The sequence below is a fragment of the Lissotriton vulgaris genome, chromosome 8, assembly GCF_964263255.1.
Source record: "Lissotriton vulgaris chromosome 8, aLisVul1.2, whole genome shotgun sequence".
Classification (NCBI taxonomy): Eukaryota; Metazoa; Chordata; class Amphibia; order Caudata; family Salamandridae; genus Lissotriton; species Lissotriton vulgaris.
In genome coordinates, this window is record NC_141696.1 from 332520928 (window position 1) to 332536141 (window position 15214).

At 42.1% G+C, this 15214-nt stretch overlaps 1 protein-coding gene across 2 annotated transcripts in view; it reads right to left on the reverse strand.

Annotated features, from left to right (window-relative positions):
* Positions 1-8471: 8471 nt before the first annotated feature.
* CCDC181 (coiled-coil domain containing 181) overlaps positions 8472-15214 on the reverse strand; it is a 307289-nt gene continuing 300546 nt past the window's right edge. For both annotated transcript variants that reach the window (XM_086934091.1, XM_086934090.1), the window contains one exon: positions 8472-9802. In XM_086934091.1, coding sequence (XP_086790217.1) covers positions 9640-9802 — 163 coding nt within the window. In that variant the 3' untranslated portion in view covers positions 8472-9639. The remainder of the gene's footprint in view (positions 9803-15214) is intronic.

A 15214-nucleotide genomic window follows, 5' to 3' on the forward strand; every position in this document is an offset into this window, starting at 1 on the left:
CCCTTTGAAATTCAGTCATCAGCACTTGCAGTAATATGTAAGGATCATGCATGAAACTGTTTTCCTTAATGAGCATTCCCAAAGGCCTAGCTGGACATGCCTTTCTGGCATATTCGGTCAAATGATTGGCTAAATTTTATAAGCACTGACAAAGTTTTGCAACATTCGCTCTACTATAGTTGGAATTGGTTCTCCAAGAAGTCTACAAGGTCAAGTTAGTATACTCATTTGATCTGTTTTTCACTTGCAAATAAAGGTTTCTAAGGAGAAGTCCAGCATTTTTCTAGTGCTTTTTCTGCAATATCAGAAAGAGAAAATTAGTCTGCCAGTATCTATATCCAACATTACAGACCAAATCCTTTCATTTGTTTTAAAACATGCAGCCTTAAAAATGAAAAATAACCAATTTACTACATGAACTTGGAGCAGGAAAGTGTGGATGCAGGATTCCCTTCACGTTCAAATGTAAGAGGGAATCACTTGAAATTTTCAGTGCAGTAGTGTACATTTGAATTTCATTCTTTTTTCAACAGATCATGTTCTCTTTATATACTAGACCTCTTAATCATCCTTTTAAGTGAGTAGGCCAACAACCTTTCTAGTGGTTATCATTATCAGACAGATCACCCAACACTTTCTGTCTTCACCGTGATCACCTAATCTCTTTCTTGTGGCTTCAGTACTCCTATCCTTTACATTAAAAGGCAAATTCCTTCGCCTTATACTACAACGTTTTTTTAACCATTTAATTTAGACATTTAATCCTAGGCTAAGAAATGCAAAAATTATGCATATGGTTGGAGTCGTGATTATGTTTTCATATCTTTTAAGATTCCGGGCTTAAAGAACAGCTTAATTACCAGAATAAGGCCTACATAAACTCCTCTTTTCAAAGACCTTCCCCACTCAATGGAATGTTAGCTTGAACCCAGAAAATTACTGTTATTAACTGAAAACTAAGAGGTTTACACCCAGTCATTTCTCATATGATGTAATGGATTACCTACAGTTTTACTTTTAGGCGGTAATTATATTGTGCTGTGAGGAAAGTCCTTGAAGTGTTATTTAATATATATGGCGAGCCTGTCATTATGGTTAACTACAAGTCTGGATAAAACACATTTTCTATTGCTAATAAATTTGCCCCAGTTCGACAAATCTGCACAAAATGTAACCTTACATGATGATCAATCCTGGAAAGCTTTGTAAGCAAATTGGTCGGTGGCAGGCAGACAAAAGTAGTAACACCCACTCAAATAGCCTTGAAAGTTTTGCTGATGTGCTAGGCAAACAACTCTGAATATCTAGATTTATACCACCCTTGCAATAGTAGATTGCGTTTGGTCTAATTTGCTTTCTGGGATTGCTTTATTCTAAATTCCTATAGTGTTTAAAAGAAAATGTATGTATATTCGGGAATTAGTTCATCCACTTAACTTTCAACTGAAAATGAAATATGATTGGTTGAAACTCATTTTCTCCCATTGGCTTTTTTGGTGGATTATGAATCCGCTTTTGACATGACTCTCTAGACTGGTGAAAATGGAATACATATAATTTGTGAATCTGTCCAGACCCCTTCATATTGGATGCCCAAAAAAACACAATGAGGTCCTGAAGGAAAGGAAAGACACTAAAAAGAAATATAGGAACAAAAGGAAGCTGGCCACAGGTGTGACAGATGTCCATTACCTTCCCACAAAGACCAATAGATATATGTACTCCAGGAAGGTTCAGCAGAGGGCTTGGCCGAAAGCCATGACCTTCCCTCAGAGCCCACCAGGCTTGGCTTTGCACACAGGGGAGATGTGTAGCAAAATACAAGAACTTGTCCAAGTATAACATAAGAGTACTAAACACATTCAGTGATAAACCCTTTGTAAGTGGTAGTTATAGATCTCTGATAAAATGAGTAACTAGCCAACACTATGAAAATAAACAACATAACAGTTCATCAGAAGAACACGTTATGATTCTGATGCAAAACTGCTGACGTTTCCTAGTTAACTTTAGCTACAAAACCATAAAAACACCCAGTGCAGCTTACATGATCTAACACATGACATCACCAATGACAACATCAACAATGAAATCCATATTTTTATGTCAGGACCAGATGCGAGGATTAGGCATAAATCTCTTCACTTTATTTCACAGCAGCCTTTACGAAAGAACATCACAGAACTACTATTGCCATGAACCTTTTGAATAGGAAAAAAAATGAACATAAAACAGTGTGCGCCAATAGTCAATCAAGTCCAGAAAACAGCCAATCAGGACTCCACATGGCGTAATATACATCATCACCATATCCCCACAGTCTTCTTTCTTTGCTGCTCCCAGTCAAATTGAGTAGAATATTTCCTTACCTCTGTATTTGTGTTAACCCTTTGTTAAAAAAAGGTCTTTGATATTCGTTTTTGTTTATTCAGTGCCGTTATTGGTCATAATGCTTTATTGCTGAACAAGCCACCTCCTCCGCGACCTCCTGCGGTTGTCCTATTGGATGGTGTGTCTGGACCTGAAAGACACTTATCTAGCCATCATGATCTTTCCATGCACTGCAGGTTTCTTCAGTTTTGCTGGCACAGCCAGACATACAAGATTGCCACCCAGCCTTTCAGACTTTTTTCAGCACCATGGTGCTTCACAATGGTTCTCAAAACAGCTGTGGAGTACCTTCGGATCAAGGGATCCGCCTTATCATCTATTTGGATGACATGCTTCTCATGCTTTAATAGTCACGCCAATTGTCTCTTCAATTTGCTGCAGGATCTGGGGTTTGTCATAAACGACAAGAAATCTCTGCTGGGTCCCTTTCAATCAGTCACTTTCCTGGGTTTTGTACAGACTTGTTCAGAGCCACTCTGAGCCTTCCCCCATGCAAGATCTCCAAAATATGACACAATCTGCACAAGTCCCTGGCAAAGACTCATGTTTCCCTGCGACAAATCACCCACGTAGTCGGCCTCCTTGCCTCTTCCATCCAGGTGATATTCCCAGACCTGTTGCATTACCGCCCCCTTCAATGCTTAGAGGTTGCCCATCTGTGCAAGGGCTATTGAATCCCGCAGCGAGTAGCCCTCTCATAAGAAGCTAAAAAGGAGATAGGCAGTTGGCTTGCTCACATGGAGGCCTGCAATGGCAGGGTGATCTTCGGCTCTTCCCCGGATATCGTCATCGAATCAGACGCCAGCAGATCAGGAAGAGGCACTCGGTGTGGAGATTTCTATACAGGAGGTGTTTGGTCATCTCTGGAACAGAAACTGCATATCAACTGCCTGGAGATTATAGCTGGCTCCTTTGCCGGCCGGTGTTGGACCAAGGACACGATTCAGTCATGAGTCCTTCTCAAGATGGACAATGTATCTGTGGTGCGTTACATCAACCACTTGGCCAGCAAGCGGTCAAAGGCACTGTCGGATCTGGTGACCAGCTTTTGGCAATACTGCCTTCAGTACCAGGTGTCGGTCACGGCTGAGTACTTACCGGGGCCCCAGAATCAGGTGGCAGACAGGCACTCCGACAATTTGTGGGATTCCAGCCTTTGGGCACTGCACCCGGACGTCTTTGAGTCCCTCCAGGAGATTTGGGGGCTGTTCTCTATCAATCTGTTTGACTCCTGATTGGACAATCAGTTACCTTTTTTTTTCAATTGGTGGCCGAACATCATAGAGGTAGCCAGGGCAGCCTTCCTGCAGGACTGGAATCCAGAAAAGGACTACGCATTTCCCCCCTTTGCGATGATCACCTGGGCTTCCGCCCTCATACACCGTCAGGGAGTGGATGTGGTCATGATCAGTCCGAGTTGGAGGTCTCAAGTATGGTTTCTGCTTCTTCTGGAACTTGTCTTGCGATTTTCCAATTAGACTCCCTCTTTTTCTTTGGCTCCTTGTAAATGTAAATGTAAATGTAAATGTACATGTATTTATATAGCGCAAATCACGGACCGAGGTCGGTATCTAAGCGCTTGCTTAGGGAACCCGTCCTGGTACTCCCCTTTGAGATAACCCCGGCAGGGTATCCACAAGGTGAAAGCCAGGCATCCCGCCGCGAGGGGCCGTTGTGGAGATTAAGCAAGCTATTGCCCAGAGTCACAGAGTGTGAACCCGTGAGTGGAGAAGGCACCGGAGCGATAATTATCGAGTCCGTGGAATTTTTGAGCCCAAGACCCGCCGAGGCGGTGAATTGAACCCTGGTCCAGGGCCGATCTCAGCTTCCAGGTCTGCCGCCTCTAACCCCTGAGCCACACCTTCTGAACCTGGATCAGGTACAGCACCCGTCCGCTGCTGAAGGGCTCCCTTACCTTGATGGCATGGCGGATTTCAGGGGCCGATGGTCATCCCCAGACCTTTTTCAAGAATCTGAGGACCTTTTCGCAAAGCCATGGTTGGAAGCACAGTCAAAGGATACTGATCCGCTTGACGAGATGGATTAGTTTGTGTGTGTGACGGGGTTGCGATACTGTGAGGGCCGATGTTGTCCAGCTGTTAAATTTTCTCTAAACTCACAAAAAGAGAAGGAACTATGCCTATTACTGTGCAAACACAGCCAACTGGAAAGCTGGAAAATGTCCCCTTGGCGATTGTATATTTCAAATGAGGGGAAGAAGGACAGAAAAGGTGAAAATCAGTTATAAACCAGAATCTGAAAGCAAACCCTCAGGCTTGTTAAAGACTGCCTTCACCCACTAAATAGTGGCATGCTTCATCATTGGGCCGCTACAATCACCCTGGTGCAGACCAAAACTCAGGGTGGAGCTCTGATTTTTTTGAGAAAGAAGAGAAAGAAAAGGAGATAGTCCTCCAAAATGATGGATCCCAAAAATGCAGAGAAAATAAAATACTGGAACTGCCTTAGTGGTAACCTTTATACTCATTTTATTCATGGTCCCACTTGACAGGGTTAAAAATAGTGGTTGGTTGTGTAGGAGAAGTTACCTCTCCAACACCCCTTCTGCTCCTACTGACATGTTTCATCAAATCATCCTAGCTCTAGTGGGTCTCTGGCCTTCCTTAGGGTCCTGATCCCTCTAGGTATGCTTTGACAATTTCAATACTTTGGCTATAGTCAGCACTTTAAACAATACATTTTTGCCTTACTTGGTTCATGTAGAGTAAACTTACCCGAGTTGCATTAGTACTTCTCTCAACTCGGGGCCGGAGTGGGAACACCGCCCTGTACTCACACATTCATCAAGGGTTCGGCTTCTCCCGAAGCCACTCTCAACCCTCCGACGTTGAATTTTCTCTCCTCTCAAGGCAGCTCGGATTATCCTTCCGTGAACACCTTTCACTCAGCCATCTCTGCTGGTCAAGTGCCAGTTGACAGCTCCCTGGTCGGAGAACATTCTCTTGTATGCCGCCTGCTTAGAAGCATGAGGCTGTCTCTTCCCCAGGAACCATGACACTCGGTTCTCTGGGACGTTAACCAGGTTCTCAACCTGTTTCCGTCCTGGCAACCGAATACATTTCTATCCAAGAAGAAGTTGTTGGCGAAGTTAGTGATGCTTCTCTGCCTTCTCATATTGATGGGTATCCGACGTGTGAGCCCTAGAAATCATGGGCAGAACCTCTGGAGTTTCCTTCACAGTCAGCAGACGCACTAAGTGCCAAACCAGAGAGATTTCTTATCTGGCTTTCCCTGAGGCTAAGTGTGATGTGGTGCTTCAAGGCGTATGAGGAGATGACAGAAGAGTTTAGACCTCCGGGTGAGTGTTAACTTCTCATATCGCTACGCAAACCCCACAAGGCGGTCTCCTCCCCTACGATAGCCCGTTAGCTAAGGGGGGTGATGCAGGAGGCAGGCATTGATTTAAAAATGTTTGGTGCTCACTCTTCCCGTGGAGCCATGCCTTCTAAGGCCTTTAGTCTGGGTGCAAGGTTGGAAGACATGAATGTGGCAGACTGGTTTCACCTACAAAAGGTTCTATTGCAAACCTGTTTTGATGTGGCTCAGTTGGTGGTAGACAAGCTTTGAACATACATAAACTTCGCCTCCGGTCCTCAACATACAATGGAAAATCTCCTAGCTGTTGTAGCGGAAAGTTTCAATTCTATTAAGGACTCTGAGGAGAGGATTATCCCACCCGGAGTTTTGCATTCCAACTCGCTCCCCGTGGCTGCTAGGTACCTAGGGTTTTTACATAAAAGCAAAAAAGAGAGAGTTCCCCAAAGTGAAAAATGGGAGAGGCAAAGGTTGTCTGACTATGATTGCACCTTGTTTTTCTGCTTATCTGTATCAATATTCTACTTGACTGGCTATTAACATTGTTTTTCCATCAAAATCGACGGGCGGGTAATCACTCCTGTTTATTTTCCCTAGGCTCGGACTCCGTCAGACAGGATGTTTAAATTTGGAAGGTCGCTTGGCTCACGCTTCAAAAGAGGACAGTGGGGATATGGTGATGATGTATATTACGGCATGTGAGTCTTGATGGGCTGTGTTCTGGACTTGATTGACTATTGGTGCACACTGTTATGATCTTTTTGTTTCCTATTCCCAAAGGTTCATGGGAATAGTAGTTCTGTGATGTTCTTTTCTAAAGGCTGCATGAAACTTTCCGTTACAACACATAGGACATTTTTTATTCTCACTAATGGCAACTTCCATCACATCACAGACTCTGGAAGCAATTACACTTTTACAAATATGCAGACTGACTGGAATACAGACCTTGTCTTGGGCATGATATGTGTAATTTACATCTGCATATGGATTACCTGTGATTGAAACTGCGGTAGCCTTTCATCTTTATGAAATAAAAACTGTACAGCTACATCAGTTTGAGGCATTTCAGTGGTTTTTAGGCGGCTGGATCATTTACTAAAATGCCAGTTGAACTGATATTGTTAAAGCATTTGTATATGGTTTAAATATTCTTTGTTGGTTCCTGATCTTAATTGAGAACCGCCACTTTCCCGAATGACAGTTTTGTCATTTAACATAATAAATATATAATGGATACAAGAATATATATGGACACACTAGAATCTAGGCAGGAACCAACTTATTAAAGACACTGGGACTCATTTATGAAAAGTGTTGCATCACTGGGGAACAACTTTGATGCAACACTTTTCATTGTACCGTCCTTGCAACACTGTGGATGCGCCTTATTTACAGTGCGGCACTGCATGTCCCAAGGATTGCACAGAATAGTTAGGAACTCTGACGTATCTGGTGGCGCAGTAATGACGCATTGCTGGAGTGTGTCTGTAACCTGGCACAACTCCAATGTGTCATAACACATGGGGCGAGTCCCATGAAAAAGGCCCCACATAACTCCTTACACCTGCTTGAAGCTGGCATACGGATTTGACATAGTCAAGTCGTAGAAGTGTTGCAGTGAAATCTCAAATTTTACTGCACTTCTGCTGGGCTTTTTTACCGGGGAATGCCCACCCTGCATACATTATACCTGACGTAGGTATAATGTGTAACCCTGGGCACAATACTCCACTATGCCAATGGAGCATGGGGCGTTTTGCCAACACGGCGCTCCGCTGGGAATGCAAAGTTTAGCAAAAAACTCTGACTTTGTGGCGTAGCGGAGTTTGCCGTGCCACCCACCCTGCTTTCTGGCTTACCTGGTCACGTCGCTCCTCCTGGCGGTCTCCACTTCTCACCTCTCCAGGCTCGCCCGACTCCCCAGACGCTCTGCGTCACTCTTGAGAACATGCACATCTCTTGTTAAAACTGCGCAGAGCACAGAAGCACCGGCCTGACCAGGTAAGTCTGCCGCAGCCTCGGGGTGGGTGGCAGCAGGGGACGATGCAGAGCGGAATTCTGCAAAGTGGCACTCAGCCAACTCCGCCCACCCTTAATAATGAGGCGCAGGCTTTGTAAATAAGGTGCAGTGTGGCGCTTTAATTACGTCACCACAGGGTCACTGAAAAGTGACGCAACAGTGATGCAAGGCCTTCATAAATAAGGCCCATTGAGACTTTCAAAATATTATTTTTCTAGGTTTGCATGGATCAAATAAACATAGTAATTGAAAAGCGTAGACAGGATCCACTGGAACATCGCAAACAGATAAAGGTAGTTAAGGCACTGGAAAAATATTTTATGCAAACAAAACTCTTTCTCGTATGTGCTGCTGCTTTGGGTTTGCGATATGGTCTATAAGTGTAAAGAAATAAAGGGGCATATTTACAATGCCCTTGCTGCACTTTTACACTGCCAGAGCGTCACTTCTGTGATGCTCATGAGGCGGGTCCACATTTACAAGGCAACTCAAAGCCATCCAGCGTGGCTTTTCATGGCCTTGTAAATATGGTCTGCGTGGAAGGGGCATTTCATTGATGTTGCTGTGGGTGTTTCCGCGAAAAAACCCATGGTTTATGACACTGCCCCAGATTTGCAACATAGCGTCAATCTGGGTCAGTGCCAAAACTAACGCCTTCCCAAAGCAGGAGTTAGAAGGTTAAATGTTTACATTTCTCCTTGTTTTTTCCTCTTTTCACATGTACGCCATTCTACAGCACACATAGAACAAGGAAATCGCCTCCTTTGATTGTTTTTGTACATGGAGGTATCCCTTCCTGCATAAAATCAATCATGCCAACAGCACAGACACCCTTGCACTATGGTGCAAGGGTACCTGCATTGGTGTTTGGCTGCAATTTGTGCGCATGTTGAAAGGACAGGAATGCGCTGTATCTTGTAGATCTTTGGCTGGACTGTTCCCATGGGGCACAGGGTCAAGACTGATTTGCATATGGCTGGGTTCAAACTGGAATGGCATGGTGAGCAAAAAAATGATGGATTTAGGCACAGATCTTTGTACTGGGGTGAATGTATGACATTGTTCTGCATTCTGTCCATCAACTGTTTTTGTATCTTGTAGATACAGTGCATTCCTGCCCTTTTCTTTTGACGTAGGGCAGCACAGCTAGAAGGCATGCGGCGCTGCCACACACCAAAATATTTTAGGTATATTTGTTCCAAAGTATCCTAATGAATTGAAATTATTGATTTTGGAATATCTAATGTGGAGCAGCTGAAGAAAGAAATTCAATTACAATTAGTGTTCATTTATGTTTAAAAAATGGGATTGCACATATTACAAACTCTTAGATCGACTTTGACTTCGGATACTAACTTTCTTATTTTTATATTTTAAAACTGACGAAATTGTAAGCCTACAGGTTACCACTGGCCTTAAAGATACTGCTAAGCTTTAATTCTTTTCGTTCCCAGCCAAAACTAAAACAGTTTGGTTTTCTGCATTTGTTGGCTTGTGCATATTTTAGCCTACCTATATTTTGTTTACCAAGTACATATTGCTTTTAAAATGAAACTTTCAGACTGAAACTATATTTATAAAACTACAATTCCAAACCGGCTAACTCCTCACTCACAACACAGTGATGTTAAAATTATGACATTTGCTTGTGTGGGGGTGTTGATTTGGTGATCCAGTTTCATAGCATTTTCAAATTAAGAACCTTGGGGAGTGACATAAATATTTTATTTGTGGAAAGGGCAAATGCATTCCTTCATAGGAATAGGACAGCTCTCAGTAAGAAGTGTTGGTTCCCTTTCAAGGAGATTTAAAAAGAATGAATGCTTTACAAAGAATGAATCTTATGAGCATACAGGATACACAAATCTTCTCCAAACAGCAAAATCATTTTAAATAAAATGGTCTTTCAGCCTTAAGGATTTAGTGTCGGAAATTGAGTACAGCAAATTCTGAATTTGTCTTGCTCGCCTGGCTTCCATCATCATCTTCCGAGATAGTTCTTTGGCTGCCTGTTGCTCTGCACGTTTCTGTAACCTTTTTCTCCTGAGCCACCTGAAAAAAATGCAGAATAACACATGAGCAGGGTTCTACACATCATACAATATAATTAGAAATACTCTGTTGCTATTATCTGGGATAAGGCAAATGTGTCTCAATTTTATGAAAAAATAACTCTAGATGGCTACTGACTAGAAATTTCCTAACTGCATCATGTTGCGAAAAACCCTTTCTTGAAGGTTCTTTTTTTATAAAATCAGGCACAAAGAATACACAACTATAAGAAAGCAATCCTTTCCCAGCTAAAAAACCTCTTACAAAAAGACCAAATTTTGGAGGGTCCTCCGGCTCCAAGCAGGAGCGGTTACATCAAGGCTCGGTGGACTCTGAGCTCTTTCGAGCAGGAAGCATGTTGAGACCCAATATGCCAGTAAAGCGATTCTAAGCAAAGCCTCTGGACATGTTTCTGGCTGAGGGCCTTCACAGCCCTCTGGGAAACTAGTGAGGTGCAAGTTATTCTTCCTGGAATGGCCTCCCGCATCTTCAATTCTGACTGCCTTTCTTATGTGGTGTTTTGTAACTTCCGTATAGTCTTCTGCAGAGTTTTATCCATGTCTTATAGTGAGGATATATAGTTTTCTGCCATTTTTACCCTCCCAGATGTATTGCAAAGGTATTTTCCTGGGGTGGCCACATCTGCGCCCACCCTTACAATTTTTTCTTTGAGGGCCAAACAGCTGCAAAGAATGGCCTGAAAAATCATCTCGGTATTTGAGCAGACTCCTTCCCCATTTGTCTTATTGCCAGGTATTATTGAGTTGACAACAATGCCAGCAACACTAGTGGGTTCCATGTTGGGCTGAATGGGTTTAGCAAATGTATTCATTTTATCCTTAACCATCTTGAGGGGTAGCACTGCAGAATATTCATGCTTGCATCCTGAAAGTCTGGACCTCGATATGTCCACCAGACAGACCCACCAGTTGCCTAAAAAATGGGGCTTCCCACAGTGTGCTTAAAAGTCTTATTCTGTAGCAGACAAATTTGCAGCTCCATCAGGGTAGTAGCGCAGCCAAGGAAGAGGTGGTTCACCCTCTGACCATTCCTGGGAGCTCGCAGTCCAGTCCAGGTAACCCCCTATAGATAGTAGTTAATGTCAGCTATTCTATATACGAGACAGAGCTCCATCTCATCTATAGTCCTCTTCTTTCCCGGGCATCGGCCATATGTTTAGTCCCTGTCATAAGATCCAGCATTTATAGGTTCTGCCAGCTTTCCCTGTTTAGTCCCCCTCAGGCCTCCAGTATTCTCCCTACTAGGATCAATGTTTATTCAAGGGGGGAGCGGGAGGCAGTATTGCTTCTCCAGTATTGCCTGCCTGAACCAGCTTCTGCCACCCCGCACTGCACAATCATGTCCCCTCATAAAAATCCAAGGCTCTGATACCTATCTGTGACAGCGGAGAAGGAGCCACCCAGCTCTGAATGGCCACATCCTAGACACGGAGGCAGAAAGTAGAGAGACTTGACACAAACCTTTTGGACTGGCTGGCCGGGGGCCTTGGGGGATTTTGCTGGTCATCTGTGCTTCACTGCTAAAGCAACCCACCACGGTGCACCCGCCATGTTGCTTGGTCCGGAGTCCTTGTTCCTTTGACAAAAAACCCCAAAGGAGGGGGTCCCAGTGGTCCTAATGGCATATCTCCCCAATGCAGGTGTCGTGGGCAGTTTTAGACAATGAGCAGCAGCCATTATCATGTGCAGAAGAAGGATGTTAAAGGACGTTACGGCATTCGTCCGGAAGATCTGCGGAAATACAACCACCCCTTTGCACTGCTGCCCATGCCCTCCAATGTTACCACATTTAAAACTAAATGATCTGCATAGCGTCCCAAATTATGTCCATGTCCAATGTTATGACAGTGGGCGAGTTCCAATAGGCAACTTGGACTAAAGCGTGCACAGCTATTTTGAGACTATTCGTCACAAATGTATTTCCCTTTATACTCTAGAGTTTGTTTCTTGTTTTTAAATGTTATTCAATGAACATTCACAAAAATATACACAACATAACATTCCATAGTTTACATTTCCATAATTGATATAACAAAATTAACAGCGTAAATAACATATGTTATACAATGTGAGCATCTGAAATCGGTGCCCAATGCATTTCGGGACGACTGTCCCTTCGTCAGGGGAAAACAATCAGACGTCTCCTTCTGAGACTGGCCTCCATGCGCCAAAATCTGCAGTAAACCTGTTCTCAATATCCGGGACCCTGGAGACAACCACCCCACTGTGTTCTCTGTGACACCGCTCTTGTCTAACTTTACGTGTCCTTGCATCTCCATGTCCAATGTTAGAAATGGGGGTCTCTAGTTGGCAAGGGTTTGAACCTTTGTCCATGTAGGGAACCTTCCTTCTAGTCAGGATAAAGGAGTTACACTCCTAAAATAACCCCAGGTAACCCCCTTGGTAGTTTGGCACGAGCAGTCAGGCTTATTTTGGAAGAAATGTGTAAAGCATTTGCACATAACCAACAGTAATACAGTGAAAACACTTCAAACAGACATTACACTAGTTTTAGAAAACAATTCAATAATATATACATATATATATATTCACTGAAAAAAACATATGTTATAGACCATATATAGTTAGGAATTCGCATTTACAAAACCTTATTTTACTCACACAAAACCATTGAAATTCCATATATAGTTAGTTGCACTAACTATATATCGCGCACCCGCAATCCACTGCTGATGATGTCACATATTACATCATTCATGACATGGTCAGTGACATCACTGATGACATCACTGATGACATCTCAAATGACATCACTGATGACATCTAAAATGACATCACTGATGACATCACTGATGACATCTCATTTGACATTACTGATCACATCACTGATGATATCATTCATGTGATAATACGAGGAACCTCTTCAGACTCTAATATAACCTTAGATACAATCAGTGTAAACAGACACTCACAGACTGTCACTCATCCATGGAGTTACTCACACACCTAGTCAGTCATGCAAAGAATCAATCACACCTCCATTTCCTCAACTATACAGTTATACAAACTTTACTTATTCAAACATATACTAACACATATTTACTCTCTTATACAATCCCTGATACAAGTTCACAATGATCCATACAGCCACTCACACATTCACTGACTCTTATGCACAGTTATTTATATATGTCAATTCTCACATGCACTGTGTTTTACATATGTACTTACTTTGACATGTAGCACTGAGATATCCATTCACTCACCAATACACTCATGCACACAGTCAACCGCCCATACAGCTGTTTCCACATGCACTTTTGAAACCATACATCTAGTGAATCAACTGCTCACACATCTATGCACAGAGTCATACACCTCCCAGCCACCCACACACACACTCAGTCTCCCATACAAATACTTGGGCAACCAATCAATGACCCATATAGTTACTCATATAGCTACTTATCAACACATGCAACAGTTTACAGAACAGCAGACATAATGATGCACAAATTAAGACAGTTTAGTCACTAACCCATGCACTCAGTGAGACACATTTAATCACTCACTCATACAGTCAGTCATGCACCTACTAAATCCTTCATCCAGACACTTATACATCCACTCATTCTTCAATATGTAAGACATATTTTAACTTTACAGAAACATACAGTCACTGGATGTTGTCATCAGTGATGTCATCAGTGATGTCATTTGAGATGTCATCAGTGATGTCATCAGTGATGTCACTGACCATGTCATGAATGATGTAATATGTGACATCATCAGCAGTGGATTGCGGGTGCGCGATATATAGTTAGTGCAACTAACTATATATGGAATTTCAATGGTTTTGTGCGAGTAAAATAAGGTTTTGTAAATGCGAATTCCTAACTATATATGGTCTATAACCTATGGTTTTTTCAGTGAATTTTCAAGGTTTTGTAAATGCTAATTCCTGACTATATATGGTCTATAACCTATAGTTTTTTCAGTGAATTTTCAAGGTTTTGTAAATGCTAATTCCTAACTATATATGGTCTATAGCCTATGGTTTTTTCAGTGAATATATATATATACATACATATATAAACATATATCATCTGTATATCTATATAAATACAAACATAAATGCATGCATACATATACTTATATGCATACAGATGCATGTTATTTACATGAAAGTTGAAAAAAACACTAATAAAAGCAAAGCTAAAAAGCCACCTCATTACAAACAGAATGGCTTTAACTTAAACGAGGGCGAGATCTATTGCATTTTCAATGCTTGTTTACTTTGGTTCTATCAAGAAGGCATTCAGATGTGTCACACATTTGCCATAAATTCTGAATGTTAGCACTCTAGTTGCACATTATATCACTGTAGTAAAGCTACTGCTCACCAGGGACGTCTGCTGCTGGTATTCAAAGTGCATGTTTCAGTCTGCATGTCAGAATTTTTTTAATGAAATAGAAGAGGATTTGAGAAGTCACTCAAAATGATCCCTAATTTTTCTTTCTGAAGCACTAATCATACTTTCTATGGCAAAATTAACCCCCTCATGTTGTTCCTTTTTAAATTGAGTGTTTTCAGACTTACCACTTCATTCCAATCAAGATGGCTTCTGGTGTGCCATACTTTTGTCATAAGTAAGACTGTTAGCGCTCTAGTTGTTCTTTAGAACACTCTGGGACATTCTGTCATTGGGCTATACTTGGGGTACATCTGGGTGATATTTGGGCTACATTTAGGCTCTTTTGTCTCTGGTGGCCATCTTGGGAGACTGTATGTCAGAATTTTTTAATGAAATTGAAGAGGGTTTGAGAAGTCACTCAAAATGTGCCCTAATTTTTCTTTCTGCAGCACTAATCATAATTTATATGGCAAAATATACCCCCTCATTTTGTTCCTTTTTAAATTAAATGTTTTAAGAGTTACCACTTTATTCCAATCAAGATGGCTTCAGGTGTGCCATACCTTTGTAATAAGTAGGACTGTTAGCGCTCTAGTTGTTCTTTAGAACACTCTGGGACATTCTGTCATTGGGCTATACTTGGGCTACATCTGGGTGATATTTGGGCTACATTGGGGCTCTTTTGTCTCTGGTGGCCATTTTGGGAGACTGCATGTCAGAATGTTTTAATGACATAGAAGAGGATTTCAAAGTCACTCAAAATGTGCCCTAATTTTTCTCTCTGCAGCACTAATAATACCTTCTATTGCATAATATACCCCCTCATTTTGTTCCTTTTTAAATTAAATGTTTTGAGAGTTACCACTTTATTCCCATCACGATGGCTCCAGGTGTGCTATACCTTTGTAATAAGTAGGACTGTTAGCGCTCTAGTTGTTCTTTAGAACACTCTGGGACATTCTGTCATTGGGCTATACTTGGGCTACATCTGGGTGATATTTGGGCTACATTTGGGC